A 15,541-nucleotide genomic window follows, 5' to 3' on the forward strand; every position below is an offset into this window, starting at 1 on the left:
TATAGTTTAGAAATGTATTGTTGCTGATGCATGAGCACAAGTGTGAGATCGGGTGCCAACTAGTAACTGCAGGTAGAGGAGTCATACGGGTGTGTCTCGTACTAGTTATGAGGACAGGTCATCTACTGGTGCTTTCTCATCATTATTAAACACTGAATCACAGAGGTTGGCAAGATTGGAGATGAGTTGAACAACATTGATGAGTTCAGAGAGGAGGTTGACTGGAAGTTCTCACCTCATGTTCTCTCAAGCTTCTTAACAGGGTGGAAGAGTTTCATCATCGCAGTAGGTAATTCATATATCAGGCCTTGTTCAGACTGGCTGACTAAATCCTGCTCAAATCTGATGTACTCATCAGATTGAACATTGGAGTCGGGTTGGTTTTATGCAGTTCATTTACAAATATCCGTTTCCACGTTGTTTTACGCTGATCAGACTTACAAGCAGCCTGATTCAAATCTGGATTGGCCAGAAAATGTAATTTGGGCTGCCAGTCTGATCATAGCATAAGCATTTTTATTATACTCAGTGAGTCTTTTAAACCATTCCTATACCGTTTTTGAACATGACTTGTGATATTATTGTTACCAATACACCTTACATCATGTTTGTTTCTTATCACTAAATCTAACTTGGTATTTTGTTTGAGTCTACTTTATTATGCCATCATTTTTATGTAGTGTGGCAATAAAACTGTCCCATGCCAGCAGCTACTTCAGCTGGGCAGACATGTGGAGTAGTTTGCATCAGGATCTGAATCTACTTTGCATGAACTGATGATGATCAGTTAGACGTTATTCGTAGCAACAAGTTAACAACATGTGTGTTGCAAATTGCAACCCACAGTGAACGTCATGCTGTAGCTACAGTTGTGGCTTGTGGTTTTGTCAGAGAAGTATACGTAAACTTTGATCAGAAAGCACTTTTCAAAAAAATAGGTGCAAATATCACAATACATAGAAATAATGACGAATAAAAAGAACTAAACAATATAAAACCCATTATAAACCACATAGAAAGAAAAACTAAGGTCAGATGGTTTCAGAGAGTTGATCACCCTTAGTTGAGTCTAAAGTGTTTTTGGGAAAGATCTCACATTGGCAAGTGGATGCAGTGAGATGTAGAGCCGGGCCAGGCTCAGGCTGTCTAGTGCTTTATAAGTGCTTAAAAGGATTTGAAAATCGATTCTACAACGAGCAACCGGTGCCAGATAGGAGAGGCCACTCTGAAGCTCGATTCACACTTTATCGCACGGAAATAGGAGACTTACAACCTCAAAACGTGTCATGGATGTGACACGTTGTGAGCTCGTAGTTTTCACCGTGCGACACAGTCGTGTGACGCAGAAGCATAAATTAGACTTCACACACACACACACACACACACACACACACACACACACACACACACACACACACACAACTGCCCTTCTGAACATGTGCATTTGCGTCAGTGTCACAATTCCTTTTCCAGTGCGGACACGAACCACAACGATAAACAACCGCAGCTTGTAGGGACTTGGAGGAGGGGGAGACCTAACCCTACAGCAACGACACATGCCTTTACCTGCCTTGCACTTTAACCCTGGCTTCAGGGTACATGTTCACCTATTCACGCCGACTCAAGCTCACAGTGAGTCACAGCTAAGACGAAACCACTGTGTTGCGTCCTGCCCACCAGGCAGACACTGGCTTGATCATGTTACAATAATGATGAATATGCCTGGAAAAACAATAAAAGGTGCTTACACCTTGTTGACTCACAACATTAATAAAATTGGGTAAACAGAGAGGCGATGCATCATGGCAGTGCATGGCACGCAAAAGCCTCCCTGATAACCCACTGCTGTTCACTTCAGACACAAAACCATTCTACAAGACATGATTAGTCTGGGAATGATGGGTCTACAACACAAACACTAGTCTCTTCATCAGGATTTATGTCTCCAATAAAAGCACTCTCTAGTCCACACGGTCCCGACAGACAAAATACAATAAAATAAAATAAAATCACGTCACCGGGACATTCCTGACGTCCGTGCATCTGGTTCTCCTTACAGTGTTCTCTCTCACAGAGTCACCATATTGTGGAGATTCCCCACCACCAGTCAGTCGGTCATAAACACAACTTTCGCCTTCCACATTAAAGCCTGATTTATAATTTATACTATGTATGACGGTGAAGCATGGATGAAATAGGATGAAATAGCAATAGCCGATCTAAACTAAACTAGCAACACACTGCCACGTCGTACTGTAAATGATGCATTAATGCAAACAAGAATTGGCTCTAGCGGCTCATGCTAAATGGCCCTTTCTTGTGTGTTGCCGCCATTTACGTAGCAGACCAAGAGGGGGATGGGGGGGGGGGCTTCTCACAGCTTATAAAAGCCGGCGTTAATCAGCTCACTCATCATCTCAGAGGCGAGGGGACCCGGCGTTAAACTGTTTTCCTTGGGGATACAGAAGGAATCATGTTATCACGTTAAACTGTTTTCCTTGGGGATACAGAAGGAATCATGTTTTGCACCACATCTCAATAAAGCTTTTCCGATTCCCTCAAGATACAGTCGCCCGCCCCCCACTGGCTCTCTACACCTCCCACCCACGGAGGTTGATTTAGGATGGAGAGAGAAGTGGGGGGAGATCCAAATTCAACTGAATTTGAATTGAATAGATAGGAGAGAGAGAGAGAGAGAGAGAGAGGGCAGAGAGATGGAGAGAGAGAGAGAGAGAGGTGGGCCAGGGGTAGTTTGTAGTTTATCCCCTTGTGAAAGACTCCTCCCCACCTGACAACGGTGAATGGCAGGAGTGCAGGGGGCTCATGCACAGAGGGTGACAGAGGATTAGGGTTCGAGTCTCTGCAGACCATTATCACGCAGCGGGAAACACAACAATAATGACAATAACAACTGATGCCCCCCCCACCGACCCTACAGGCAGTGGAGTTTGAGGCATTTTGAAAGTTTCTGCTTCCGACACCTCTGTGACTGGATTTTGTTTTATCAACGCCTCCCCCTGTGACCTTGCGAGGACCTTTACATACCGCGAACCCTTACAACCTTATTCTGGGGCAGATATTCAAAAATAGCGAGTGTACAAGCTCACAACACTTGTAGATTGGCTATTTTTGGCAAAGAGATTGATAGATTGTAGAGGGAAGAAATTGGATGATCAAGTTTAGAGCCCTGGGGGACTCCGGTGGTTTAAGTGGTTAATAGTTAACATGAAGGTCAGTAAATAAACCACTGTGGACAAACAGGGACTAGGCACACATACATACATGTTGGACTTGCATTCCACAGACAGACACGGTAAAAAAAAAATATTGTGTTGGGAAGTTTGGGGGGAAATTCCTCTGTTCAAAAGTGAAAGTACTGTGTGATTGATGTGGGTTTAAATTGCAACTCAAATTATTGCATTTGGTGAAACAACCACAAGGGAATTTTTATTTTATTTTATCTGGGTCATAAAAACTGAAAACTGAACCATTTACTGTACATCACAGACCCATTTAAAAATCGTTATTATTGCATGATCAGCCACAGTGGAAATAAACCCAAATGTTGTTCTAATGCTAAAATGATTGTTTAGACATAACATTTGAGATAGTATGTGTAGCCATTGGTTTGGTGTGTTACGGTCAGGGTAAGTGTCTGGGAGCTCAATGAGATAGTGTGACCTGTAAGTTAACTCCCTGTAACTCCCAGGATTGGCGGCTGGAGCGTGTCGAAATTGGTTATCTGTTCAGATTCAGAAGCCGTGACCTAAAAGATTTCCCTGTGAATTACTATTACTATAGTGGCTGCTGAACTGTAATCTCATCATAAAACATAGGCACGACAGAATATGCTTAAGCGCCAGGAAGATTGTAGGACTCAAACTTGTAATTTACACCAATAAAAGTCGAGATTTGAAAAAGGTTTGCTGACACCTTTCAAAGAGGCTGAGTCAATCACTGCAATAAAGACAGGCTGGGGATCTCTCCAAAGTACCTGTAAAGATAAAGCTAACTCAAAAGGCTCACGTTTAATCCTGTGAACTTCTCTTGTGCTCTCGGCCTCCGGATCTTAAAGCTTCCCGCAGTGCCCACTGACCTCAGTCCATAGGCATGTGATGATCCACTTAAGGAAGGTCCGCCATTCAACACGCCTATACCCCACCAAGAGGCCCCCTGTCAGACCTGGGGCCGGTCCACACTCGCAATAGTGTATAGCATGCATGCTTAAAGTGAATGGCACATCGAGTGGCAAATCGAGTGGCAAAGCAACATGCAAAGTGAGTTTAACATTGTTTAATGTTGTTTAATGCAATCAGATATGACTTTTCTGTGTGGATGCATGGGCTGTCAAGGCCAGAAAGTAGTTTTTTGCCACTCAGTAGGCGTTCCTGCATAACTTCCTGGTTTGACGATGATGTCACGTGCATACCCTCTATTCCTCAGGACAACACACACACACACACACACACACACACACTCACTAGAGCCCGTCCGATGCCAGATTTTGGAGAGTCCTAGACCACCGATTATTATTATTTTGACCGATATGTTGTCAAAAAGTGCAACATTTTCCAATCAATTTGAAAAAAATCTAAACTAATTTGTTTAGTTTCCTTTTGAGAACATCTAGAATATATACATACACTTGCCCAGTTAACAAATGTAAAAAATAGCCGATCTACAATTGTGAGCTCTTACATGAGCAATTACATGACCAAAATATATGGACTGAAAGGTTGAAAGTGGTAAAAAAAAACGGGACAAATCAGGTGCGTAACTGCTGATACAAAAGTCAAATAATGACGTGGCGTGACAGATAGGTTGGGCTCTAACTCACACACGTACACACACAAACACACCCACACATCTGGGGCCTGATGTAGTCCTGAGGTGTGAGTCCATTGTAGACTTTACCACCAGGCCAACAGTCAACAGCCATGCTACATTCCTGTTAGCACCTCTCTGGAGGGTCCACATGCACTGACAGCTGTGTGGAGGGCAGATGCCACAACTAAATGACACTGCCATCAGCGCACATGAACATTCATGTTTACTGTGATAGGAGGAGTAAGAGATACAACTCCAGAGTCCAGCCTACCTCCTTTTAACCAACTTTATAAATCCTTTTAATACAATAGTGTTGAGCAGAGCTAAAAGGACTTTGAAGGACAAATATCACACCATCAATGGAGCGCTTTATTCAATGCGGACAAACAAGTGCCTGTGATGTCATCATGTCCCCCCCCCCTATCAGAACCCTGGACAAAGACAAGACAAAACAGCAAGGTCAAAACTGTAAAGAGTTATTTTTGCTCAAAGCAGAGCATACACTGTCATTTAGTTGTTTGAACTTGTATAAGTGAGTGACAAATAAACAGCTTAGAAACTTTGAATATTGAATCTCACCAGCATCATCATGCAGAAGAGTGTTCAGACACTTTGTCAGAGGAGACGGTGTCACATGCGTTGTTCATTATGTGCCCCAACACTTGAGCATACACCGCAATGCAGAGGTTTTAGCTCCTATAAAATATGGTTGGTGCATACCATACCATGATTACCATCATGGTAAATTGTGTTGAAACATTGCATAACACTTGACTGCACGTAAACAATTACGCAACAGGCTAGGAATGAGTTTTACAGATTCAAATGAGATTCTGAGAGGCCATCTGACAGCAGCCTGTAACTAATGTGTTTAATCCACTGGAAGACTTCAATGGTAGGAATGCTATTGTACAAGGCAATAAAATAATTTACATTGAAAGAAATGGGTTTTGTGGAGAGTGCAGGAGTCGACGGGCCGAACAATGAAATTAAATACAGCGACTGTAGTTCTGTACAAATTCCACAATATCACAATACACAGATCTACTTAAATATAGATGCAGAACCCGGCACGCTGGTGGTGCAAATGTCCAACCCTAGTCGTTCAGGTTTTTCTGCTACAGCATGTCCTTAAAGCAGCAAGTGACTAATGCTACCCAGAAGTGGTTCTTTTCAAACTTTTTGTGCACAATTAAGGCACACCAATGGGCAAGTCAAAAATCTCAAGTCGCTCCTCAGTATTCACAGCGCAAATAGCAGATCTACAGATCTACAGGCTCACAGTGAATTCATTAAAATAGCAGATCTACAGGCTCACAATTAATTCATTAAAATAGCAGATCTACAGGCTCACAATGAATTCATTAAAATAGCAGATCTACAGATCTACAGGCTCACAGTGAATTCATTAAAATAGCAGATCTACAGGCTCACAATTAATTCATTAAAATAGCAGATCTACAGGCTCACAATGAATTCATTAAAATAGCAGATCTACAGATCTACAGGCTCACAGTGAATTCATTAAAATAGCAGATCTACAGGCTCACAATTAATTCATTAAAATAGCAGATCTACAGGCTCACAATGAATTCATTAAAATAGCAGATCTACAAGACTACAGGCTCACAATTAATTAATTTGTGAAGAATTAATTCACCCAAAATAGGGATGCCAGATTCAAAGTGGTTAAAGTGGGGGGGGGGGGGGGAATAAGTGCGCACAAATACTGATTAACCCATTTTGGGCGGGAACCCCTTTTGGTGTAAGCATTATGTTATGCTTTAGCTATTGAAAAATATCAGATCTACAAGCTCTATGAGCTTGTAAGTCTGCTATTTTTGAAAAGTCGAAGAACGACTGACAGAAACATAGCTTTTTCAGAAAACCGTCAGGATTTAGAAAACATTTATGGAATAGTTCCCAGGTCAAAATGGGTTAAGTAAATTAAAACAATTATTACGGTACATAGTATAATCATTAATGATAATGTGTCTCACAGGACATCTGGACATGTGTTGTGCCCACCATTTAGGAAGCACTGCTACAGCCCATTAAGCAGTGGAGGCGTTGCAGTGTGTGTGTGTGTGTGTGTGTGTGTGTGTGTTTGGTGGGGGGAGCTCCGGTTAACAAGCTCACTCAGGGGTGCAACCATCCCTGAATCCACAACCCCTATGCCCACTGGTCTGGAAAAGCTGCAGTCAATGGGGATGATCCATCCATCCCACAGGACCCTCTTTAAAGCTGTACATTCTGCAGACACAGACACATTCCATGCCCAGGGTTAAGTAGGTCAGAGGGAGCCCTTATCAATCTGCCGTGTGTTTATGTGAGCAGCGCGGTGCCCGGCCCGCCTCAGGTTGGCTGCATGGTGGATGGGTGAAGTCAGCTCTCTTGAGCTGACAGACTGGGACCGGGATGGACGTCAGCTTGGACATGTCTCATAGTTTGGGGTTTCAGAGGATGATTACAGTCGTACTGGTTTGCCAAGGAGTGGCCATGCACAACAAAACAAACGTTTTATTGACAATGCAGCAGACTCACATTTGAGTAAAGTTAAAATGAAAAGGCTAAGGACATTTTAGGCTTTCAATGACAATGAAGTAGGCATGAATAGGGAAAAAACTTAAACTCTTAACTAGAATCACTCATGTATGATTCTACATTACAACCTAGGTGAGGTGGGTGCGTCATGTAGCAGCGCTAAAATGTTTACATCATGCCTACCACAGTGACATTACACGCATCGAGAATCCCCCCTGGGTTCTGTTTCAATGGCGTGGTCACTTCACAAACCCTCTGGCTCTTGTGACTCTCTGAGGTGAGGTGGAACTAGATAGTCTCTTTAATTGTTTACCTTGACACAGAGCTAAGGCTTCCCCTTAACGCATGCATTCCTCCTGCCTCTTTAAACTACATCAACTCACCACCTCATGTGGACACAGCATTCCAGCTGCCCTGACTGAGAGTTTAAAGCTGCATTCCATAACACTTTTTAGTGAATAAAACTTTACTTTGCCTAATCTGCATGGTAGAGCATGTACAATCACTGCGGTTGTACATGAATTTGGTCTCCCTGGCCTGCTCTTATATTGAGAAATTCTGATGTGGAACTTCCCGGGGGCAAAAGAATGCATTCTCTCTCCTGAGCAATCAGACATGCTCTATGAGCTCAGTGGTTTACATTTCTGCACTCGCACAGGATACCCGGATTTGAATCGTGGGTAGGACATGAATCTTACAGATTTAACCAACACTGACCCAACTCCAACTGGTCCACAAACAAACCAATCCAAAAATGTCTCAGCTACAAGTGGGTCATCTTGAGTAAAGATGTCAGGCGAGTTTGGAGTTTGGAAACGAGCTGTGAGAACATGCACCCTGAGAAGCTATGCGACCTTTTGACGGACGGAGAAACACAAATCTTCACGAGGGCGGCACACGTTTTCCCCCCAGCCAGCGGCCTCTTTTGGCCACGGCTGAATCAAAGGGACGGGCGGAAAAGGAAAAAGGGAACCATTGACACATCGGTATTCTCCAGCCAAAGTGGAAGTCAAGCGCCAAATGTGTTCAGTAGAGAGAGAAGGGCCAGAGAGAGAGAGAGAGAGAGAGAGGGATAGGAAGGGGCGGTGGTGGGGGTGGAGAGGCACAATGTGGACATGCAGATACAAAGAGGCACTGTGTCAATGCTGCAGTAGACCTCTGATGCTGAAGATAATGAACAGTGAAATAATATGTAATTTGAGCGAGTGCCCCCCAGCGTACAGGGAGTTGTTGCACGATGGATTTGTTGGGGATTCCAACACTTTTCGGTTTTTATGTCTGGGTACACTGAGTTTTCAGCTGTTTAAAGGAGGGGGGGGGGGGGGACGGACTGGCCCACTTCCAGAGCCACACAAAGAGCCTCTCTACCAGCCTAGAAGACGTAGGAGGGACGTTCCACTGCTCACCGCTTCTTACCCTTAAAGAAACGCTGGATTTCCTCTGTACTCTCACTTCCAGCACGTTTCCACTTACCTCTGCTGCACTTCAGCTGCTGGAATCAACATGTTGACCACTTTATAGCACCACATACACGTTCAAGCAAGAGAGCACAGTTCCATCCATGAGAAAGAACTCACCAAAGATAATGTGTTAATGTGTGTTAATGCACGTCTGGCCATTTCTCAGGTGTACTTAGTAAAGGACCGCAGTGAGAGGCATGACTGTGTCCTTAATCTCTAAGATAAGGGTCTTACCTTCCCCCATTGGGCGCTGGTGGAGAGCACGGTGCGACTCCTCTGGCATGGCACTCTGGCCTCTGGAGCTGACGGGACAAAAAACAAACATTAAGCGTTGAACAACACTTTAGCACTCCATATCAGAGTTTACTGTACATACATTGCAGCAATATTGATCTTTCACACATAAGAGTTGTGAAAGCGCAGTCACAGAAACAATGCCATTAGTTAATAATAAAACCTCTTATTAGGCGAGTCATAGTTCTCTTGTCTTGTGCGTCATACGTTTTGGAGGCCGCCTTAAAAGTCGAATACTTTCCGCGAAGCTGAAGTGAAGTTAAAACTATCCAGGTCTTATCTGTATTGAAATGGGAAATTCTTCTCATTCCACTGCTTGCATAGCTACTCGCTAGCTTGTGCTGCCAGCCAGACACATGCCGACATATAGGACCCTGGGGCCATAGACGGCAGGCGTTTGAGACTGATCAAACCATTATTACACTGTGTCTCTATATAGAAAAGAATTGTAGATCTGAAAGGTAACAATGTGTTGCAACGCGACACGTTGTGAGGTTGTAGATCCGCTATTTTCACTTTTGTCATACTACAAAAAGCTTAAAGTCACTGAAACAGTAGCCTCGGAAACCCAGACCTTTACTGAAACAGCTGTCCTCACAGGGTAAATGAATCCAAAAGAATCCATGCAACTTCGCGCAACAAATAGATGAAATAACCTGTGCTTTATAAAAATGCTTGGCATATAATTTTTAAAAACAAAACGGATTCCATAAGACTAAATCAAATATAGATTGATTGAATACTGTATTAACAAACACAGGGCAGTACCGTACAATACAAGGTCCGCTAAAAGAATTATATACGAGAAAGAAAGGCTTGATTCTGAAAAAGATAAGAACATGTATTATGTAACAAGCACTTTCGGTAATTCATTTTGCGTTACATTGAAGGAACTTTCCCATCATCGATATGTCAGATGAGGCTGAAAAGTTCATGCTCATCGGCTGCCTGGCACGGCTTCTTTAATATCTCCACGTCCAGCGAGTGTCACAGCAGAGCAAACCAAAGCGCTCACACAGTCAGTCACGTTTTTTTTCTCCCTCTCTGGCCTCTTTACAGCAAATGAACACAGAGGACTGTGCCTGAGAACTTGTCTCCTGTGATTCCAAGTGAGCCTGCAGCCTTTCAAACAGTCCCATACTCGGGCCAGGCACATCAGAGAAGCGGGAATTCTTGGCGGATTAAGACGGGCATTGTTCCCGAGTGCACCGCTGGCCAGTGGCCACTGTCCCGAGCTGACAGCCAACCCAGTCGTCCTGGACAGTGGTGGAAAGTAATTAAGTATATTTGTTACTCAAGTGCTGAACTTGAGTAAGATATTGAGGTACTTTTACTTTACTTGAGTATTCCCATTTTTTTTTCTTTATTACTTCTTCTCCACTACATCTCAGAGGCAAATGTATTGTACTTTTTACTCCACGACAAGTTACGTTGCCGATTTAGATTTAGAAAATAGACAATGTACAAGCTCACAATGCATCGCATCACGATGTAAAAAGGTTTTTTACTAATTAAGACTTTAGTGTATTCTCACACCGCTACTTTTGTACTTAAGTAAATCTGAGTAGTGTACTTCTTCTGGTCCTGGACTCCAGGCCAAGCAAAGCTCGCTGCCAAGGGCAGGTTTGTCAATTAAGATGCACAGGAAGAGCGAGCCGGGGTGGGGGGAGGGAGACAGACACTCACAGTGTTGGATGGATGTGCACATCGTGATCACTGAGCTGGTTGCCTGCAGCTGTGGACCGCACCAGAGGAAAGGATGTGTGCTAAGTCAGGAGGCTCAAGTAGCCAAGGAACACGGTTATTATCATTTATCCATCTTAAACAAGGGCATAACTTGTGAGGCACCATCGGTTTTCTCATTGCAACGTCAAAAGAAAATACACTGTGAAATCCAGGGCATTAATTTAACGCTGAGAGCATTTACACTCTCAGCGTTGATTTAACACTCTGAATTTTACCGTGAAGGGAAAATTATGTTGTGAGCCAACTGAGCCGGAGTCTTTCTTGGGCTCTGTCAATGAAGAACTACTAGAATGACATTCTTACACAGTGAAGCCTTCCCCGACGCTCATTCTCCAAGTGAGGCCCATTGATTTCCAAGTGGTTTGTGGAGAGCCTGTACACACAGTGGGGAGGGTGTTGAGGTCAAAGGGCATGCTTTGAACTAGTCAAATCCCCACAACTATCCCTGCTCAATACCCAGACCAGAACTATGCTATTATCTTTCTGGACAGTGAGTGGCCAGGCTGAAAAACAAGGGTTCTCAAAAGGTCGACAGTTCCTCAATCACTGCTGATGTTATTGTTGTTGGTTGACAAATGCCCCTTACTCAGACCTCGCAATTTGTAGGTCGCTCTGCTCTGAATTGTTATTGTAGATGTAAATGTATATATTTTCGAACATGGGGCTCAATTTGCCAGTTTGACACATTCAGTAGATCCCGTGATCTTTTCTGGCCAGATATAATTTCTTGGGGTCTAGTAGGACTATAGTAAATAATAAAATGCCCCCGCCCCCCTGTCAAAAACAGCTAAAATCCCTAAAACAAAAACAAAAAAATGAACACTCATCTTTTACTTTCTCTAATGACAACCTAAAACATGAACCGTGGTTGAAAGAAAACTAAAGTTGTCCTTTAAGCCCTACTAATAATATTCCCCGCTCCTTTGGGAAATTTAACCCATTCTAGCCATTAGGAGCAGTGGGCGCCGTGCTACGGGGGTAGCATCCGGGGAGCAATAAAGGGTTAAGTGTTTTGCTCAGGGACACTTCAACAAGGACCAGGGGCCAGGCCGCGAGACCCTCTGTTTCCCTGACGGCCTCTCTACCCATTCAGCTATGGCAGGCAGCTAAACAGTTCATTGCACGACGAATAGCAAAAATAGCCAATTTACAAGCTCACAATGTGTCGCATCTTGTTACGCTGCGAGCTTGTAGATCTGCTTATTTTCACCTATGATGACATGCCCAACATTATTAGGGATGCCAGGTTTAAAGTGGTTAAAGATTTGTAAAATGTCTCACTGCAAGGACCTAGTATAAAGCAGAGTAACTTTCAACATATGGACAGACTTCAACCATTCTAACTCATTATCCCTCATCTCCAGTTTGCTGAGCAATGGCAATTCCAAAAATCAGTGTTTTCCTAAGGAGGAGAGTGAAGCAGCAAGGTTATGTTCAAAGTCCTAAGAAAAACACTGTGATACAGGCTGACATTCATGTGGAGTAGTCTAGTCAGCCACCTGTGCTGGAGCCAGCAGCCCTTTCCACCCAAATGGAGAGCATTTGTTTCCCACCACAGCTGATGATTACGTTAGCCGCAACATGAACCTCCCGTATGGGAATGGACCTCCTTAATAGATGACAGATGTTACAAGAGCCAATCTTCTGGCTGTTAAACTAAAGACTGCAATGGATCACTTCTCCTGTGTCCCTATCAGATGGAGAGATACAACTTTTCCTTGTTCCTCTAAACCGTCTGGATTAAAGCTGATCCAGGCGACGTCTCTGAACCGGGAATTCCGACAGAGAGCTTTTGTTTCAAAACAACAACAAGCAGACGCTTAAGGAAGACAGATGTTGGTCAAGATATCGGACTCATGAAAACGCTGAGGAAATTCAAGGTTGAGTCATCGCCACCACAAATGTGTGATACACAAAATTGCGTGCAGTCATGCACACACATATTACTATACTTGTGAGGACATCAAGATTTTAGGACGGCAATTGTATAAAGGCTATTTTTAACCTTAACCCAGCATAAAGCGAGAGTTCTACTTAGTAGAGTTATAGCAGATCTTCAAGCTCACAACACGTCGCATCTGCGACATATTGTTAGTTTACAGATCTGCCATTTTTGGTGCTTGACATTGGTACACAAGTAATCATAAATCAGGTGTATCTCCAACCCTAACCTCTAAATGCCTAATACTAATCTTTTTTTACCCGTGGGGACATTTGACACTACAAGTATCTATAAATATACACAATTGAGAAGAGCACACTTTGTGCACGGTTTGGTTAGCCACGACATAGACTGTGACTTATGTGGAGGTGGCATTTACGCCTGTGCTTGGTGGTCGTGATACGTCACCGCCTTTAACTCTGCGTTGTCAGTGGCCAAAGATAAATCGCTGTCAGTCCTTTGTTGTACGGTTTGTGTGTGTTTCACCCATAGATGTGTGGCGTTAGACGTGAGCGCGCCACAGGCGAGCAAGCTTGTAGTAATGTACACACACACACACACACACACACACACACACACACACACACACACACACACACACACACACACACACACACACACACACACACACACACACACACACACACACACACACACACACACACACACACACACACACACACACACACACACACACACACACACACACACACACACACACACACACACACACACACACACACACACACACACACACACACACACACACACACACACACACACACACACACACACACACACACACACACACACACACACACACACACACACACACCGTTCCTCTGGGAGTGATGACTATCTGGATTGTTTTTCACCGTTAACTTGGCAGTCCATCAAGGAAGTGAAACCATGAAGTGGGTCCTCACTCACTGCTCCATGCAGACAGCAGAAAGTGAGAGGAGTTGTGCTCCTGGGCTGGGCAGACATCATGCCACTCTGTCTCTGTCTCTCCAGGAAGGGATAGAGGGGTCACAGACAGGACAGGAAGGATATGACCTCATTATGGCCATATACAAGTCTGCTGCCAATCAACATTATCTGGATTTGAACCATGAACATTTTTATTCTCGTGCTGGTGTCTCATGTGAAAGTGCTTAAAAAAGAAAAAAATATATTATTAATATTTTAGCTAGAGGCTATGGCTATTTGGGGGACTTTGGCATGGAAAGGTTTAGGAACCCCGGTTCTAGCCGACTCTATAAGTCAACGACACTTTTAGTGAGCATCACACAAACACACACGCAAATTGCCAACGTTAACTTGAGTGGAAGCAGCTGATGAACCGTTAAATAGGAGTTAAAAATACTCAAGAGAAATTGTGCTCTCCATCTCTCTCACACACACACACACACACACACACACACACACACACACACACACACACACACCACACGACATTGTCTTTGCCCATGCATGCATGCACCGTCTACCCCCAACAAGACCCGGTGGGGTAATTCGGTGGAAATGCGACCAAAGCCTTGTAGGACGTCTTCCAACATGATGGTGTGGCATTTCGTCCAGACCCCATCAGTCAGCAGGGACCCTCTGAAAGTGAAAATAAAAAGCCAACATGCGAATGGCAGGCAGAGGTCCGAGGGTCTGGAGACAGAGAGCCTTTATTATTTCAACATCGGGGGCTATGTTTATACTGCATGACCTCCTTCGTACCCTCTTACCCCTGAACTACCCCAGTAGAAAATACTCTGACAAACAGCCTTTCTCTTGGTGCCTTCTTTCCCACATTACTCCTGCAGTTTGTCCCTGACATTGGGGCCTTTAGTTTAAGTGACTAACAGCTTCTCATTCACTCGGGAATACAATAAACCAGACGCTCTCCCTCCGCTTCAATCAAATCCAAACGGCCCCTAGAATAGCACGGCTCAAAACCTGTGACACTTCCCACAAGACAAGACAACAACATATGAGTTTAGTCTTTTTATCCTCACAATTGCATTTTGCTGCCTAGCTGGGGTGATCTTAAGCAGTCCTTTCCTCTGGATTACCAGAGAGCTGTGAAGACAAACAAAGAGCTGTACCCGCACAGTGCGCGCGTACAAGCACCACAGCCAAAATGGCCCTAATGGCGGTATAATTATTTCCCGCTGTGGCAGAGAACGCAGGGTAATTTTCACCTCACCACCAACGACCTGCAACCATATAAGACTAAAGGCATGTTGGAAATGCATACCTGGCAAGTGAAAATCGCCCCCATAATTGAGTAACGACAAGTGAAGACTTCACCGTCCAATAGAGTGTGCGTGGTACAGAACGAGTGTCTGAGTGGTCCTCCATTATCTGCTGAAATGTGAGGAGGGGAGAGGAGATGGTGGCTGGTTTAAAATTAGAGGGCAAGTTTTCAGAAATAGATCTGGCGTGTGCCCACTTAAAGGTGCATTACGTGGCGTTTGCCTTCATGTCAAGTTTGAAGGCTCATCTGTCAACAATGTGTTGGAGGAACAAACACTCACTCTAACCTCCAGTCTCTAGTCTCCAGAGTGCACAAACATAACCCCTTAAACCACATTTTTTCCACAATTGCGAAAATACCCGATATACACGTGTCACAGGTGTCTCACGTGTCACAGTGTGACATGTTGTGAGCTTGTAGATCAGCTATTTTGGATGTTTTTTTAACATTATTGAAGATTTTTTTCCCCCCATAATGATG

The 15,541-nt window shown here is 43.9% G+C and overlaps 1 protein-coding gene across 1 annotated transcript in view; it reads right to left on the bottom strand.

Moving 5' to 3' along the window:
- Window positions 1-15,192, bottom strand: part of LOC308329245 (pleckstrin homology domain-containing family G member 3-like) — a 47,493-nt gene extending 32,301 nt beyond the window's left edge. The window contains exons 1-2 of the mRNA XM_080783451.1: window positions 15,062-15,192; window positions 9,066-9,133 (exon numbers count right to left, since the gene is read on the bottom strand). Coding sequence (XP_080639577.1) covers window positions 9,066-9,133; window positions 15,062-15,165 — 172 coding nt within the window. The 5' untranslated portion in view covers window positions 15,166-15,192. The remainder of the gene's footprint in view (window positions 1-9,065; window positions 9,134-15,061) is intronic.
- Between the last annotated feature and the right edge of the window lie 349 nt (window positions 15,193-15,541).

This window comes from Protomyctophum bolini, assembly GCF_963924005.1.
Source record: "Protomyctophum bolini genome assembly, chromosome: 15".
NCBI lineage: Eukaryota > Metazoa > Chordata > Actinopteri > Myctophiformes > Myctophidae > Protomyctophum > Protomyctophum bolini.